The 18,080-nt window shown below is 42.6% G+C and overlaps 1 protein-coding gene across 1 annotated transcript in view; it reads left to right on the forward strand.

The window, feature by feature from the left end:
- The window catches only part of LOC142750509 (adhesion G protein-coupled receptor E3-like), a 127,248-nt gene extending 111,569 nt beyond the window's left edge, over window positions 1-15,679 (forward strand). The window contains exons 12-21 of the mRNA XM_075859511.1: window positions 1,779-1,892; window positions 1,980-2,167; window positions 4,139-4,306; window positions 5,515-5,709; window positions 6,349-6,581; window positions 6,939-6,999; window positions 7,088-7,179; window positions 8,332-8,500; window positions 8,615-8,713; window positions 14,875-15,679. Coding sequence (XP_075715626.1) covers window positions 1,779-1,892; window positions 1,980-2,167; window positions 4,139-4,306; window positions 5,515-5,709; window positions 6,349-6,581; window positions 6,939-6,999; window positions 7,088-7,179; window positions 8,332-8,500; window positions 8,615-8,713; window positions 14,875-14,937 — 1,382 coding nt within the window. The 3' untranslated portion in view covers window positions 14,938-15,679. The remainder of the gene's footprint in view (window positions 1-1,778; window positions 1,893-1,979; window positions 2,168-4,138; window positions 4,307-5,514; window positions 5,710-6,348; window positions 6,582-6,938; window positions 7,000-7,087; window positions 7,180-8,331; window positions 8,501-8,614; window positions 8,714-14,874) is intronic.
- Window positions 15,680-18,080: the final 2,401 nt, after the last annotated feature.

An 18,080-nucleotide genomic window follows, 5' to 3' on the forward strand; every position in this document is an offset into this window, starting at 1 on the left:
ACGGTGTACGGAATGTGAACCCACTAGGCCACTTCACCGTAGCGAAGAGGCAGCTGCCCAACTCAGTCTATGCAGAGGTGTCTAGCACAAGGGTACCTGAGATAGTCCAGACAACGGCAGGGCTACGGCACAGATGGGGCTAGTTGTGGCAGGTTGCACCAGATGTGGTGGATGGCACCAGGGATCGCAGGTGACACCAGACGTGGCGTATCCAGCAGGCGGCACAACACGGCTCCGATACAAGGCAGGCTCAGGAAACAAACAGCACGGGATACAGGAGATAGGATGCAGGGAACAGGAACACTGGGAGCAGGAAATCACTAAGGGACCATTTGCAATACGAACATGGGAAAACTACAAACACGCTCAGGCAAGGAGTAAGAGGGCAGAGCCCTTTTATAGTCCAGGGTGCACTGGGGTAGGATAGGGAACTTTTAGGGAGTGCGTGCACTCGTCCCCGGCCTTAAAGGGCCAGTGCGCGCATCGCACAATCCAGGAAGGGAAGTTCGCCGAGGGTGAGCGGCAGCGGTCCGTGACCGCACCCATAACAATATTGTATGTTATCGGCAAAGTGTGGAAATACTGTAGGTTATTGTATAGAATGTTTAGCGATTTTAAACATTGCCTGAAACAAACTTGACAACGTACAGAATACCTAGTACAGATGGATGATTTACTTTATATATTATCTAGATGTTTTAGGCATTCTACAGAATATCTAGTCATTGTCACATATTGTCGGTATATATAATACCTATTTCTATCATTAAATGTTTAGTTTTTGATGTGCCCCTAAATGGAAGATTTCCAGGACTATCAAATCTCAATAATAATAAGTGGATCTGACAAAGACTGCAAGATGCTTTCTACATTTAGGTCTCTCTTACATTTGGTTTGGTTGATATGAGCTAATTTGCATAAATTTTTTCCATGGAGCATTGCCTCAATCCATACAACCGCTGAAGCCAGTACCCCTCCCTCCAAGCAGGATACGTATAATTATTTCAAATTTGTCCTTTGGCTGTGTCATGTTCCTTGAGGGGTGCGTACTTCTGGAGAACAACAGCAGAGAAGTTCAGCACCATATATACCTTTCCAATACCTAATTAGCAATAGAGGAGTTTATAATTTAACCTCTGCCTGACATCTGCTGTAAATTTAAGCCACTGGAAGCAAGTCGTTAAACTGGTGCATCTGTTTAGTGTGTACAAGTGTGTGGGGAGTATATGCTCAACATAGGGTGTGGGCCATGAATGAAGCTTCTCTTGTTGGTGACCGCTAACATTTCTCAACCATTCTGGGAGACCTGGTCAAAGGAAGAGGATTTACAACACATGTTGGCGCATTGTTGACTAGTTTTATAAGATGACACGTATACCCCTTCATTGCTATATCTTCGATTGTGTGTTCTTACAGATGTAGCCGTCTTACCCTTGACTTTTAATGCATTAAATAAACAGTGGCTAGATCTCTTATCTTGACTTTTTCAATGACTTTTCAATGGCTTTTGTTGTGTGATATCACGCTGCAGCAAGTTATCAGAATCAAGTTAAAAATGGCTACATCTGTATTATTGCGGTATTAGCTCAGAGTTAAAATTAGGTGTCAATACAACGTGAAGCCTAAGACTAATAAATGAGGAAGGGGTTCTTACATCAATCCATGGAGAGAAATAGTGACTCTGAACATGAATGGTACATATTAGGCTATTCCATAACACCCATATGTATGATCATTTATTCATTATTTACCCAAATCGTCTTTTGTATTTCCTATAGAGGCTGATATGAAGGTTTCTCGTGGTCATTGTGATAGTGGATCATCTACCATTATTCTAAGAGTCCCTGGTGGCAAAATGGAAGTACCGTGTTCACTTGTGAGCTTTGAAGGTGGTGAGTGTGGAGTCGACGGTACTAACTATACACTTATGTTACTTACTTGTTCATATACTTATTCTGTAATATTTATGTGTTTGTCAGGTGGAGCCATGTTTATCTCATACAAAGGTCTCAACTCCAGGTTAAATGGCAGTATTCTTGCAGCTTTTGGGGATTCTGATCAAACAGTTGCAGAAGAAGTAATTTCCTCGGTGGTTGGTGGAGCTATCACAAGTTCCAATACAGAAAACCTGACCTCTCCAGTGACCTTCTCTTTGAAACACTTGAAGGTCAGTATAAGAACTGTAGGCACTCCATGTGCCGTTGTATAGCGCCCCATACAGCGCCGTGTTCCAAGGTTCTTTATTCCTATGAAGGGGCCTATAGTAGGCCCCCATAGAAGTCTAGAAGTCCTGTATTATGGCTCCAGGAAACTCAGAGGTGGTTGTACAAGGTCGTAATGAACAATATACATAGCAGTATAGGGGTGAAGTTTAATGGCTCCACAAAACTCGGAGGTTGTACAAGGTCGTAATGCGCTAATATATGAGCACATATGCTTGATTCGTTTTTTAGCAAAGCCTGCCCTCATGTATCATTTATAATCACATGGCGGAATTGTCCAATTTTGTCCAGGAAAAAAACATTTTAAGTGACTAGTGGGTCCTGCCATTGTATAATTGTGATATAAGTAATTTAGATGGCTTTCAATTAAGTACTAGGTGCTTATGACATATTGGTATTGGTATCTTGATAGTAGCTTGGATGTGACAACGTCCTGACATTACAATAAAGAGATTAATTTAATTCTTAGAGTTGGTCATGTCCAATGGACAGGAACCAATGTATGCATTAATCCCTTGGCGCCAAGGGCATTTTTTTTTCTCCCCACTTTCCAAAAGCCATACATTTTTTATTTTTTTCGTCAACATAGCCATATGAGGGCTTGTTTTTTACGAGACAGGTTTTAAATGGCACTATTTAATGTACCATATAATGTACTTGGAATCGGAAAAAGGAAAAAATTTGTGGGGTTGAATTGGAAATGAGTGTTTCTCACATAATCTTTTTGGTTTCATTTTTACGGTGTTCACCATGTGGTAAAAACGACATGTTGACTTTATTCTGTGAGTCAATACAATTACGGCGATACAAAAGCTTTATGGTTTCTTTTATGTTTTACTACTTTTGCAAAGAAACAAATTGGTTAAAAAAAAACTAAAAATTGTTTTGTGTCACAAAATTCTGAAAGCCATAACTTTTTTATTTTTCCGTCAATTGAACTCTGTGGGAGCTTGTTTTTTGCGGATTGAGCTGTAGTTTTCATATTCACATACAACCCTTTGTTCACTCTTTATTCCATTTTGTGGAAGCAAATATGACCTAAAAAAACAGCAATTCTGGCTTTTTCCTTTTAAGTTGTTTGCCATGCTTGTTAAATAGCATTATATTAAAACAAAGAAAAGGCACTTGCCCACCAGCTCCATGGGTAGTGAGATCATACAGGTGACCAAATGAAAGAAGGTGGTGTTTCAAGTGATGTATCCAAGTAAAGGAGAGCAATATCCAGCAACTCCATGTGATAAAAAAAATCTCCTTTATTCGCAAAATGTACAGGCAGAAAACATGCTTGCAGACAGATGGACAAAATGGGGTCGCTATTAGTCAAGTGGTTAACCGGCCGGGATCTGAGTTATTTCCTATACCGTTGCAGTTGCAGTGAGACCCGTTGAGCGACTCAGTATGGAGTGGGCTCAGCTACTTAGTCCATTAAGAGCAAGCCAACTTACCACTCCAAGTTAACTTGGATATCAAAAATAAACCTGAGAAAGAAGACTAGCTGTAAAGTAGTCGGGTTCTGTTATTGGTGTATAAGAGTGCCATATATCTTGAAGTGGGGGCCACGCAGATATTTCTGGCCATCTCAGATCCCAGGAAAAGATGGCTGAGCGTTAATTACCTACCCCTTGAAGGAAAGAAGGGCAGCATAACCCTCTCTTCCTACATTGCTGTGATTGTGAAGAGGGGGAGCCTTGTGCAGGTTGATACAATCCATAGGAAAGAGGTAGAGGGCCAGCCTGACTTGGGCCCCAGAGTAGTTATGGACTGAACCTATGTCTAGGTCCTTGATGTACAATGAGGATCTGTATGTAAATTTTGGGGGTTAGAAATCCTTTACTTGACTATTACTGAACCATAAAAACAGTTGTGAGATAAAGAAACAACATTGTATATCTGTCTACATCTATTTTTACATATAGGCTATTAAACCCGCCTACTCTATACGGTGCGTATTTTGGGACACACATAAAGAAGTTTGGTCAACCCGTGGATGTGAAACTCAGCTGTCGGAGCAAGTGGAGAGTACACTTTGTGTCTGCACACATCTCTCCACCTTTGCTGTCATCATGGCACCCACTAAAATTCAGGTGATGTAAATATAATTCTTGACTTATTAGCTATTTATTATTATTTAGGAGACAATCTAAGTTGTCCACTCATGGGGATGAGACATGGATCTTAATAATTGATTTTCCTGTGTAATCCTATGGTTTTCCCATCTAGCCACCTTTAGCCAAGCCAAAGAAAGCATGTGAATGTGGGAAGCTGTGATCTTATTTGTTGGTTGAATAATCTTTCGCCTCACAACTATCCTATGTATTTGGCCAACTTATCGTTCTAGTTGATAAAAACACCACTCAAGCCATTCTTCAAGTATGAATTCACAATTTAAGGAGATGGATTCTATGAAGTTTAAACCTATCTACAAAAAAATTTTAGGAGTTTTTTGATCTGTGATTTCTTTTTAGTGTATGGTACTTTAAGAGTTATATTATTATTTATAATAAATTAGAACATGATTTATAGTGTAGGATTGTTCAGTAAAGGCCCTTTTACATGGGCCAATGATCATACAAACGCTCTTTCCCGATCCTTAAACAGGGCAATGATCAGCCAATTTACGAGTAAACGCTCATTCCTCAGCTAATCTGCTCATTTACGCAGCCAATTAAATGGTCGTTAGTCAGCAGCACATCTCCCTGTGTAAACAACATAATAGAAATGTATGGGGACAAACAAATGTAGTAACAATCGCTCATCCCCCACCGATCATAGCTCCTTGTGAATGGAGCAAACGAGCTACGATTAACGAGATGTCTCATTGGTCGACGCTTGTTTTCATGGCCCATATCGGGCCGTGTAAAAGGACACTAACTGATCTGATATATTAGCCTGGGTGTAGCATGCTGCCCTAATCTAAATATATAATTCAAGAGTCGATGAAAGATTGAAGGACAGGTGATTGAGAAGTCCATAAACGTGACTTATTTTTTTAGTATGCCTAGTTATGTACAGTATTGGACAGCATACATAGATTCTTCAACAATCCCTGGGAAGACTGAACATCAATACTCCTTTTGACTTTTATAGAGTGATATTGCAACTACAGATCATTAACTACTTGAAGTAAAAAAACACATCATATTATAATGGACGCATAGGAAATTTATTACACATCGAATGTACTAGAGAAGTTCAGTATTTGCAAGGCTTTTCAAAAACGATTTTCTGTATCAGATGGAGTACAATATCTTACACTGTCACTTCTAAGCCCTTGTTGTTTTCTCAACTACAGGTGGATGCTGGCCTGAGAATACTCTCTATCATTGGCCTCAGTATATCTCTTGTCTGCTTGTGTTTCACTTTTCTTACCTTTATCCTCTGTCGGTCTCTGAGAAGCGCTCACACATCTGTCCTAGCGGCTCTTTGTGGATGTCTCTTCTTGGGTCAACTTCTTGTCTTAGTGGGTCTTCAACAAACCTGGAATACGGTAACTATAGTTTCCACTATTCTAGAATTTTAAGTAGGAAGTTTAACACATCAAGGGTCGTCTTTGGAATAATTCTCTCTTTCTTCTGATTCACGGCTCAGTAAGACCTTAGCCCATTGTATGCGTACAGTTTCTTTGACATCTAGAAGAGTCTTGCTAAAATACTCATACTATAGCTGTTAAGATCTAGAAGCAGATTCGGAGTCGAGTGGCTAAAACAATCTGGAAGGAGAGTGAGAATGGCAAGAGTAGTCAAGTTACAGTTCAGGTTTGGTACACATATAAGTGGCAACAGTTTGTAGAGTAAGACAGAGATGTGGGTAGAAAACAATCCAAGCTCGGTACACAGATAAGCAGCAACAGTTTGTGGAGTAAGGCAGCAATGAACTAGACTACAGACCAGAATCTTAATAAACTGGCTAAGATAAGTGCAAAGGCCAGGCTTTTTTAGGAAACTAAAAGGGTTAGAAGAGTTCTGCTAACATTGAAGGACCCTGAAGAGCGTGTTAAGGTCTCAATTCTCACATTCCTCTTGGCTGATTATAACCTTGTTCTATAGCTTGGCATTTGCACATTTTTATATTAACCTCATTCCCGATTTAATACATTACTCACATGCAATTATTGTCTTTATTTCAGATCCTCTGTTCCGTAATAGCTGGCAGTCTACAGTTTCTGTTCCTCTGTGCATTTTGCTGGATGTCTCTCGAAAGCATCCTACTCTTCATGACTGTCCGAAACCTACAAGCTGTGAATTATATGAACTCTCAACGCTCTCATTTCCCATATGTCTGTCTGATTGGGTTTGGAATCCCTGCCATCATAGTGATTATATCAGCATCAGTATTTCCAGATATATATGAGAAGACATAGTAAGTTTCGTCACTGAATCTAGAGAGATTTAGGTTCAATAAAGCCAATCACACAGGAAATGTTGGCAGTGGAATCATATATTTGGCTCATATCATTGTGTGAATGCTGACTTATTTATCACCGAAATCCTTTTTTTAAATTATAGTTTCATAGTGGGCTATGCAGTGACATCACTAGTCCAAACTCTGCAGCCCAGGGTGGTCTTTGTCTATTTCACCACTGAGTCCCATGCTAGAGAGTGTGTTTTACTTTGTCCCCATCTTCCGTTTTCCTTTTCTATGAAATCTCCCTATAATTGCATTAGCTCAGAGAAGAAAATGATGAACATCTGGTTATGTTTCCTTTTTAACCTTTAGCTGCTGGCTCAAAATTAGTCACATCTGGAGTTTCCTTGGTCCGGTATGCACATTTATCTCTGTGAGTATATTATATTATTCTCTCCATCTTCCCACTTCCAGTTATATCTTGATAACTCACTTCCTTTCGTCTACTACTCTCTTGTTAGGTTAATTTTGTTTTTCTGGTCCTCACATTCTGGCTCCTCAGGAAAAAGTTGGCATCTCTAAACGCTAATGTCTCAACTCTTAAAAATACCCGGTGAGTCCAAGACAGAAAAATCTTGTTCGATATCAGCCAGGAGTCAACAGTGTATAGTAAAGCTCCACTTTTGATTAACATTGGCTGTGTAGTCATCAGATATATACATTTATAGCACCATTATAATATATCTTTATGACCTTTTCATCGTTTTCACCTTTTTCAGTTAATTTTTTCAATTGCAACCAGTAAACTGTCAACAAGCTGCTGTTGACTGATCTGTTATTCTCGTCATGTGTCTAGTGCCAATGTTGTCCTGCCATAAAAAATTTGATTGGCTCATTAATTCCATATTATGTGATGCCAGACTAACTATCTTAGGCCTCATTCGCATCTGCACTGGAGGCTCCGTTAGGGATCTCCATTGCAGATCTGCCCGAGAATACTGGAAACAATAGTGCACTATTGTTTCCGGTAAAATCATGGACACCCCGACAGAAAACATTAAAGTCAATGGGTTCCTTCAGTTACCAGTGGTGTCTGTCGTGCAACGGAACTGGCACCTCCAGTTTTTCTGTTGTTCTGCTCCTCTAACCGAACAGAACAACGGAAAGCCAAACACAGGTGTGAATGAGGCCTAATAATGTTGACAGTCTATGCATCTTGTGTGTGTGTCTAGTATGTGTTCAGGGCTCTGATACAAGGGATTCTTTATACAATGGGCCTCATGTTTAAAACTAGAGTGTTGAGTGATGCAATTGTCCATACCAACCAATCAGATCACTTTTTTTCATTTCATAGCCTATACTGGAAAGAGAAAAGATGGTATCTGATTGGCTACTATGTGCAACGCAAATCCACATCTTGTCAGCACCTATTTTAATTATTTTTAATTCATAAAGCCAATGTGAGGTTTCATATTACCTATAAATATATTAATGTGGTCATCATTATGCTGTAGAGTAGGATTAAGTGAATCATGTATGGTTACCCCTTTCTGTATTATATTTAGGGGCACAGGAGTGAATTGGGAATAGACATAGGTCAGGGACATATTAATTGAGAAGAAAAAGATTATTTAGGAGGTTAGGTAGTGTTCAAATTCTATATGCGAGAAGGGTGTGATGAGCTCGGCACCTATTAAGGGTTAATATTTTGGGTGAAAGTCGAAAAATAAGTAATACCATAATTAAACTTTTTCTTTTCCCACAGACTATTGACGTTCAAAGCCTTTTCCCAGCTCTTCATACTAGGTTGCACATGGATTATTGGCCTCTTTCAGTTCGGATCTGGCTCCCTTGTTGCGTCTTACATCTTCACCATCTGCAATAGTCTCCAAGGACTGTACATCTTCTTAGTACATTGTGTGCTCAACCGCCAGGTCATTTGACATTAATTGCCCATTAATTCCACAATCTTTTTAATATGATCCCAGTCGGTCTCTCTCAATGAGAAATTCTGAAAATAACTTAGTTCTTCTTACCCTTCTTTACAGGTACGAGAAGAATACAGAAGGGGATTCCGCAGACTTTATTCAAAGAAGTCCATGACAGACACTGTGTCTGGCAGTACTGTGCGCATGACTATAAAACCAGTAAGTCTTGGCTTATTTAATATCCTACTCGGAACCCTAAAAGCCTACGCTATAATTATTCCAGACTCACAAATGTCATAATTTATTTTAACATTTTGGTAAATTCCCCTTCTAAACAAAGTAATTACAGGAATATACAAGACCTTGAGTTGTCCTTCTACATCAAAGTTTTAGAAATTACACTACCGTTCAAAAGTTTGGGGTCACCCAGACAATTTTGTGTTTTCCATGAAAACTCACACTTATATTTATCAAATGAGTTGCAAAATGACTAGAAAATATAGTCAAGACATTGACAAGGTTAGAAATAATGATTTTTATTTGAAATAATAATTTTCTCCTTCAAACTTTGCTTTCGTCAAAGAATGCTCCATTTGCAGCAATTACAGCATTGCAGACCTTTGACATTCTAGCTGTTAATTTGCTGAGGTAATCGGGATAAATTTCACCCCATGCTTCCAGAAGCCCCTCCCACAAGTTGGATTGGCTTGATGGGCACTTCTTGCGTACCATACGGTCAAGCTGCTCCCACAACAGCTCTATGGGGTTGAGATCTGGTGACTGCGCTGGCCACTCCATTACAGATAGAATACCAGCTGCCTGCTTCTTCCCTAAATATTTCTTGCATAATTTGGAGGTGTGCTTTGGGTCATTGTCCTGTTGTAGGATGAAATTGGCTCCAATCAAGCGCTGTCCACAGGGTATGGCATGGCGTTGCAAAATGGAGTGATAGTCTTCCTTATTCAAAATCCCTTTTACCTTGTACAAATCTCCCACTTTACCAGCACAAAAGCAACCCCAGACCATCACATTACCTCCACCATGCTTGACAGATGGCGTCAGGCACTCTTCCAGCATCTTTTCAGTTGTTCTGCGTCTCACAAATGTTCTTCTGTGTGATCCAAACACCTCAAAAAACCTGAAAAAAACTGTGCTTTTCTTGCAAAAATAAGGAAATTTCTGAGTGACCCTAAACTTTTGAATGTGGCAACCCTAACAGCACCAACAATTTCCACAAACTCATGAATATCAAAGCTGTCTCGCTATGCACCAGTACGGACATGGCGGTATATTGCAGCCCAACTAGGTAGATTTGCTATGAGGGAGTTGGTGTTGGTCATAATGACTATCACCTTGGATTGGCAACCTTAATAGAAGGGGATGTCCCAAGATATTGTAGATTCATTTTGTTATTCAAGGTCACAAAGACCGAGTTATATATTTTACATTCTTTATTCAATACAAGATGATATCATATATTGTGCGGTTTAATATCTTAATGTATTTTTATAGTAGTCAGAACCAGCAAATACATAGACATACATAAAAATCTGTAATCAAATAGTATGCAGCAAGCTCATAAGCTCCATCTAGTGGAAGCTGTTGGCAGCTAGAATTGTATCATTTGACTCCATGGTTTGGCAGAAGATTTAGAGCTCTGTACCAGAAAAACTGAGCCCGAACCGCTATAAAAAAATTCTCCTTTTTGGATCTATGTACATGAATAAAAATGGTGTTTAGGGAGGACAATTATTTTCAGAGTCTTATTTTAAAAAAACATGTGGTGTTGAACCCCTTTAGATGTTAAAGAAAAAAGAGACACCACTGTGAAATAAAATAAATATTACATTTATTAACAATTTTCAACCAAATACTGGTAAGGATATATGAAACAACCACTCATACAATACCAGCGTGAGACCAACACATAGTGCTAAGATACATGGTTCTTATACAGGGGGCAAGGTAACACTGATATAATTCTTAGCCTGGTGTCAACTGTCAGTCATGTGGCTTTTACACTGGGTCCAATTTTTAGTAATGTTATATAATCCTTAGTGCCATTGGTGCACAATAGTTTGTATAATCCTACATTGGTTGATCCAGAGGAAGGCAATAACACCAATGGGATGAATACCAATTGCCTCATTATGGGAAAATTACTCCCGTACTCCAAATATGTAAATCAGAATAAATCCCTGGTTAGCGTCCTATCTCCAGAATCCAATATCCATAAGGCCCCATTCACATCGCGTTTGTTCTATCTGCCGAGCGTATATGTTTTTTTAATAAAAACGTCGACCATTGAAAACGTATACAAACATGTACAATTTTCTGTTCATGTCTGTGTTTTTTATAGCGTGTACTCATACGTCGGTATACGTTTCTGTCCGTTTTTTACCTAAAAAAGTATACTTTTTTTCTTTAAGTGAACGCTGATAGAAAAAAGCAACAAAAAAAAACAGATTTACTGTATGTAAACGGATACAAACATATAGCATTACGTTTGCATACGGCGTCCATTGAGATCAATGCCAAAAAAACATTACGTCACGTATACCTTTTTTTGAAGTACAGAATAGCGTAGCAGACTACGCTTTTCAATACTTTCAAAAAACAGTATCCCAAACATAAACCATGACGAACATAGACCAAACGGATGCTATTTTGGTCTACGTTTGACCCATTATAGTTTATGAATATGCCGAGCTATACGTTTCGATACTTTTTTAGTGTAAAAACTTATATGCCCGGCGGATAGCAGAAACGCGATGTGAATGGGGCCTAACCTGTAATATTATATTTTTCAAGAAAGGCATCAAGGCCCTCTTTGAACTTGTTTAATGAATCAACATCACAACATCCTGTGGCAGAGAGTTCCAAAGTCTCACTGCTCTTACAGTAAAGAATCCCCATCTATGATTATGGTAAAACCTTCTTTCCTCTAGACATTTTTCACGGACAATTTGCACCCGTGCGGGACCCGTGTTCACGGATCACTCAAAGATTTGAGTTTATTTTATGGAAAAAATAGGTCCTCTTATTTCATCGGCCATTCACACGGTTCTTTAAAAAAAACAGCTGTGTGAATAGCCGCATTAATTTTAATGCAGCCTTGTGACACACAGCGGATTATCCTTTCTTGTGAATAAGCCCTGAGTCTTCTTCAGTGGCAGTTTTACCACGTGTTTCACGTTTTTTTTTTTTTTTTTTTTTCAGTTAGCTGTGTTTATTGAAGTCTTGCACTCCACACATTTTTCAGGGTTGAAACAAATTAGATTGGCAATACCTGAAAACTGGCAATAACATTTCTTCAAAGAAATACACGCATCTTAAAAATGCATTAGTAAGGCCCCATGCACACGGCCGTGCCTGTAGACACGGGCCGCGATTGCGGGCGGGGCGCCGACAGCCGTCCGCACTCTCGGCCTGTGCTCCCATACAAAGTATGGGAGCACGGCCCGTAAACCGCAAAAGATTGGACATGTCCTATCTTTTGCGGTACACTTCTACGGCTCGGATACCTTCCCGTTTATATAAACGGGAAGGTGTCCATGGACAATACAAGTGAATGGGTCCGTAATTGTGGACCGTAATTACAGCCCGCAAATATGGACGACTACGGAATTTAGTCGACTGCGCTATTCATTCCGTCAAAACAGCGGAACCCTTAAACCACGGTGACAAACGCAAATAATTCGCACCGGATCCGTATACACGGATCCGTTTGTTTCAGTTTGGATTCCGTTTATGGGTTCCCCTGACGGAAAGCTCAGACGGAACCAGTAAACTGAGTCACAACGCAGATGTGAACTAAGCTTTAACCGTTTTCTAATACTTATTTTCTGCCGCTAGGATTAAGAGTGCCAACCAACCACTTTTATTTATCAAGGAGCTTAGGAATAGTGTTTTACTATGTAACACATAATTATATCATTTGTTTTCGGGGTCATAACCTTACATTTATCCACATTAAACTTCATTTAGCATTTCTCTGCGCACGTCATAGCCAGTGGTTTGTGAATGCTGCTCTACAGCAATAGAAAATTGTGTTAGGCCCCATGCACACGAACGTGCTTTTGCAGCCGCAATTCCCCCGAAAATCCACGGGAGAATTGCGGTCCCATTCATTCCTATGGTGCCATGCACACGACCGTGGTTTCCATGGTCCGTGCATGGCCCAGGAGCTCCGGGCTCATTGAAAATAATGGCCACCTTACTTTTAGTCACATTCATTAAGGCCTCATGCACACGACCGTAGCCATGTGCGCGGGCGGCTCGCAGCTTACACTCCGTGATCGGCCGACCCGAAAATCACGCCGTGCACATGGCTACGGTCGTGTGCATGAGGCCAGTGGCGTAACTACCGCCGTAGCAGCTGCTACGGGGCCCGCGGCATGAGGGGGCCCGTGTCGCCCGCCGACACGGGCCCCCACCATGGCCGGAGGCTCCACTAGCAGCCGCTATGGCTGCTACAGCGGGACGCCACTGAACACTATCGCAGAGCATGGAGGTATCTCCCCGCTCTGCCATTAAACAAAAGACATGTATCCCCTCTCCACAGGATATCCACAGGATAGGGGATACATGTGTGATCGCTGGCAGCGATAGGGAGAACGGGGGACTGAAAGTCCCCTGATGTTCTCCATCACAAACCTCGGACTTCCGGGGTCTGTGTCGGCAGCTCCGTAGAAATGAATGGAGCGCCGGTCGTGCTTGTGCGCATGCGTGACCAGCGCTCCATTTATTTTTATTGAGCTGCGCAGACGCCGGAAGTCAGAGGTTAGTCATGGAGACCTTCAGGGGACCTTCAGTCCCCCGTTCTCCCTATCGCTGCCAGCGATCACACATGTATCCCCTATCCTGTGTATATCCTGTGGAGAGGGGATACATGTCTTTTCACACTGTAGGTCGCATTTTTTTGGGGGGTTGGGGACGCTGTATAGCGTTCCCTACAGGGGGGGCTGTATAGCGTTCCCTACAGGGGGGGCTGTATAGCGTTCCCTACAGGGGGGGCTGTATAGCGTTCCCTACAGGGGGGGCTGTATAGCGTTCCCTACAGGGGGGGCTGTATAGCGTTCCCTACAGGGGGGGCTGTATAGCGTTCCCTACAGGGGGGGCTGTATAGCGTTCCCTACAGGGGGGGCTGTATAGCGTTCCCTACAGGGGGGCTGTATAGCGTTCCCTACAGGGGGGCTGTATAGCGTTCCCTACAGGGGGGCTGTATAGCGTTCCCTACAGGGGGGCTGTATAGCGTTCCCTACAGGGGGGCTGTATAGCGTTCCCTACAGGGGGGGGCTGTATAGCGTTCCCTACAGGGGGGGGCTGTATAGCGTTCCCTACAGGGGGGGCTGTATAGCGTTCCCTACAGGGGGGGGCTGTATGGCGTTCCCTACAGGGGGGGGCTGTATGGCGTTCCCTACAGGGGGGGGCTGTATGGCGTTCCCTACAGGGGGGGCTGTATGGCGCCATCTACAGGGGGGCTGTATGGCGCCATCTACAGAGGGGGCTGTATGGCACCATCTACAGAGGGGGCTGTATGGCGCCATCTACTTAGGAGGGTGTATGGCGCTATCTACAGGGGGGGCTGTATGGCGTTCCCTACAGGGGGGGCTGTATGGCGTTCCCTACAGTGTGGGGCTGTATGGCGTTCCCTACAGACCCCCCCTGTAGGGAACGCCATACAGCCCCCTCTGTAGATAGCGCCATACAGCCCCCCCTGTAGATAGCGCCATACAGCCCCCCCTGTAGATAGCGCCATACACCCTCCTAAGTAGATGGCGCCATACAGCCCCCTCTGTAGATGGCGCCATACAGCCCCCTCTGTAGATGGTGCCATACAGCCCCCTCTGTAGATGGCGCCATATAGCCCCCCCTGTAGATGGCGCCATACAGCCCCCCTGTAGATGGCGCCATACAGCCCCCCCTGTAGATGGCGCCATACAGCCCCCCCTGTAGATGGCGCCATACAGCCCCCCCTGTAGATGGCGCCATACAGCCCCCTCTGTAGATGGCGCCATACAGCCCCCCCTGTAGATAACGCCATACAGCCCCCTTTGTAGATATCTACAGAGGGGGCTGTATGGCGTTATCTACAGGGGGGCGGTAAAAAAGGCACTATCTACAAGGGGGGGTTGTGTGACACCCAGGGGAGGGGGGCCCCAGTCAAAAGTTTGCTATGGGGCCCAGTCTTTCCTAGTTACGCCCCTGCATGAGGCCTTAATGAATGTGACTAAAAGTAAGGTGATACATTTCTGTAGTGTCTGCCATCCAGTGTTACCTTAATATTTTGGAGAGACCCCACTAGCCTATTATACATTTTACATTATTACACATATATTGTTGTAGTTACCCAGTAATGTATTGTGATATATTCACAGAGTCACGTCTCAGAGGTATCAAAAGAAGATGTTCAGTGCTGCCTGGAGAACACGAAGAGCTGAGAATTAATGGACTCCTCAACTTTCCTGCCATGTACACATGCGCATCACATCATCAAGTACATAGAGCACAATATGAACAATGTAAAGACATAATTAAGGTACCCAGAACAAACTAGCACTCCCCCAGAGGACAAGCAAAGAACTGCATGCATTCCAGGATTATGTTGGTGAAGACAGTCAAGCAGTGTAGGACTTGAGCCCACCAGATGAAATGATTCTGAGGGTCCACCGTCCATCTGTACAGAACATTAGCACATCCACTTTTATCATAATCTTTGTTTTTATTATTGTACACAAGGACTCATCATTAATAAGGTCTAAAAGTTAATTTGTGAATCAACCCATACGAAATACAACATAATAACAAGTGATTGGCTCCAAAAACAGACTCAAATAAGGTTGTTCTCTGCTGAAATTTTGATGCCCATTATTATATCAAAGCCTGAGCCCACCAGAGGGTCCTTCGGGATTCTGGTGGGCAATACCAATCCTGCAGTCGGCACAAATTATATGTACATTACTGTAGATCCAGTCAGATATTCCTGAGCTATGAACAAGAACATTTTCACCACCGACAAGTTCACTTGTGAAGATGGTGGACACATGAGGAAAGAAGACTGACATGTTCCAGTCAGATTTGTTGCTCATCCTAATATATAAATGCAAATAATTGAATAGTTTGTACAAATGACTTTTTTGTTTAGACTTGTAAAAATAGTAATAAAAATGAATTATATATTGAGATGAAGACTACAGTGGACCTGCCGTGGTGATCGTTCTTCACCTGTTTTCATAGCCAAACAGAATCTTCACAAGTCTGTTCAGTCGGGGTGTAACCATGGGGCCCCATAGCAAAACTTAGAATGGGGCCCTGCTCCAGCACAACATAAAAGACTTGTTCCCTTTGGTTTCCCAGTAAACTGCACTCATTTCCCCACTCTGATCTCTCATCATCCACAGTGGAGATGGTTCTCTTAGCTTAGCTGTTTGTCTTGCCACCCTGGTAGTTAGACCCATACTTTCATTTGTAATGGAGAAAAAGGAGACGTCTTCTGTAGCTCCTGGAATGCTGGAGGCTTAAAGAGGCTCTGTCACCAGATTTTGCAACCCCTATCTGCTATTGCAGCAGATAGGCGCTGCAATGTAGATTACAGTAACGTTTTTATTTTTAAAAAAGGTTATGACCATTTTCGTATTTATGCAAATGAGGCTTCCTCTCTGCAGGACAACTGTCCCGTACTGTAATCATGTTTTCAGTACGGGACAGTAGTTCCACGGAGAGGCAGGGACTCCTAGCATCGTACATAACTATGATGCTAGGAGCCCGGCTCCCTGCACTGAGTTCGGTCCTGGACTTCCGGCCGAAATACGTCCGTCCATTACGGACGTTAATGTGCTCGTGTGAACCCAGCCTCAGGCTGTGTTCACACTGAGTTTTTTGCAGGAGGAAAATTCCTCCTGCAAAAACTGCTCCAGACGGTTTTTGCACAGTGGTTTGACAAAAACTCGTCAAAACACTCGTCGAGGCGTTTTTTTCCTCTTTCTGACTGATTGAAATGGGGTTTTGGAGGCGGAAACCGCCTCAAGATGGGTCATGACGCTTCTTTTTACCGCGCCGCGTTTTTTTTACTCGCGGTAAAAAAACACTCATCCATCTCCCATTGAAATGGGAGGCATTTTCGGGCGTTTTTTGACAAGTTTTGCGGAGCGGTTTCCGCGCCAACATACTCGTCAAAAAACTCTGTGTGAACAGGGCCTTAGAGATCCTCTATAATGAACCTGCCCTCTTTCCTGTGTCCAAAATCTGACACTCATTTTCTTAAAAGTATTTATACAATAAAGTGCAACAACATGGAAAACATATCAACATCATAAATTCTAAACTCCAAACATCTAAACATCAAAAACTCCTGTACACCACAGTCCCTCACGCTCACCGTTTCAGCGATAATAAGGCCAATTAGTGTGTGTACGTCAGCTTTCTATTGGTTACGGCCAACACGGCAGTCACTTGCAGAGAGGCTCTTGGTAACTTTTCATCGAGTTTATCATGGTTCCCTGAAGAGCATGCTCAGTAGCTCTTGGCTTAGCCACCCTCTGCTGCTGAAAGAAGTGAATAGGATGGCGCCTGGGCATACGCAGTTACCTGAAAGCTGTCCTAGTTAGCTGTGTAATATTCTCGAAACGAAAATGTAATACTATACACTGCTGCATTAGGAGCGTACACGCAGAAGCTATTGGCGCTGTGGTCTTCAAGATGTTTATGAACCAAGAAACCCCAGGAACAAGGAGTGGGGCCTAACAATGAAAACTTAAACACATGGGGGTAAGGAATTATTTCAGTGCAACATGTTTCATTTTTACTAGAATCGTAATTTGGAAGCTAAAAAGTAAAAGCAGAGATAAGAATACCCCTTTAAGGCATTTCTTTGCCTTGTACCCGCCCCAGAAGTATGTACAATCTGCAGCACAATATAGATGTTTGAAGGAAGGGGTCGAGGAGCAGGCTATGCTGACAGGCGCCAAAATAATGTTCCTACAATCCGGTCCCTGGAGACACCTCTCTAGTACATCCCTTGTAAACTGGAAACAGCAAGTCCATGTCTACCTTACCACAAATGTGTATGATTAAAAATTAGTAATATATCACTTTTCTGGGGTAATGTACCAATGATGTACCTACTACTGTTTCAGTTTTTCTATGAGGCCCTTGGATTTCTGTGTACATCCCTACTATAAGGCTGGATTCACACGAGCATTTTTCGTCCGTAATGGACGGAACGTATTTCGGCTGCAAGTCCCGGACCGAACACAGTGCAGGGAGCCGGGCTCCTAGCATCATAGTTATGTACGACGCTAGGAGTCCCTGCCTCTCCGTGGAACTACTGTCCCGTACTGAAAACATGATTACAGTACGAGACAGTTGTCCTGCAGCGAGGCAGGGACTCCTAGCGGCGTACATAACTATGATGCTAGGAGCCCGGCTCTCTGCAGTGTGTTCGGTCCGGGACTTACAGCCGAAATACGTTCCGTCCTTTACGGACGTAACACGCTCGTGTGAATCCAGCCTTACAGTACTGGATTCTGACAACTTAAAGAGGCTCTGTCACCAGATTATAAATGCACTTTCTCCTACATAATCT

The sequence above is a fragment of the Rhinoderma darwinii genome, chromosome 3 (assembly GCF_050947455.1).
Source record: "Rhinoderma darwinii isolate aRhiDar2 chromosome 3, aRhiDar2.hap1, whole genome shotgun sequence".
NCBI lineage: Eukaryota > Metazoa > Chordata > Amphibia > Anura > Rhinodermatidae > Rhinoderma > Rhinoderma darwinii.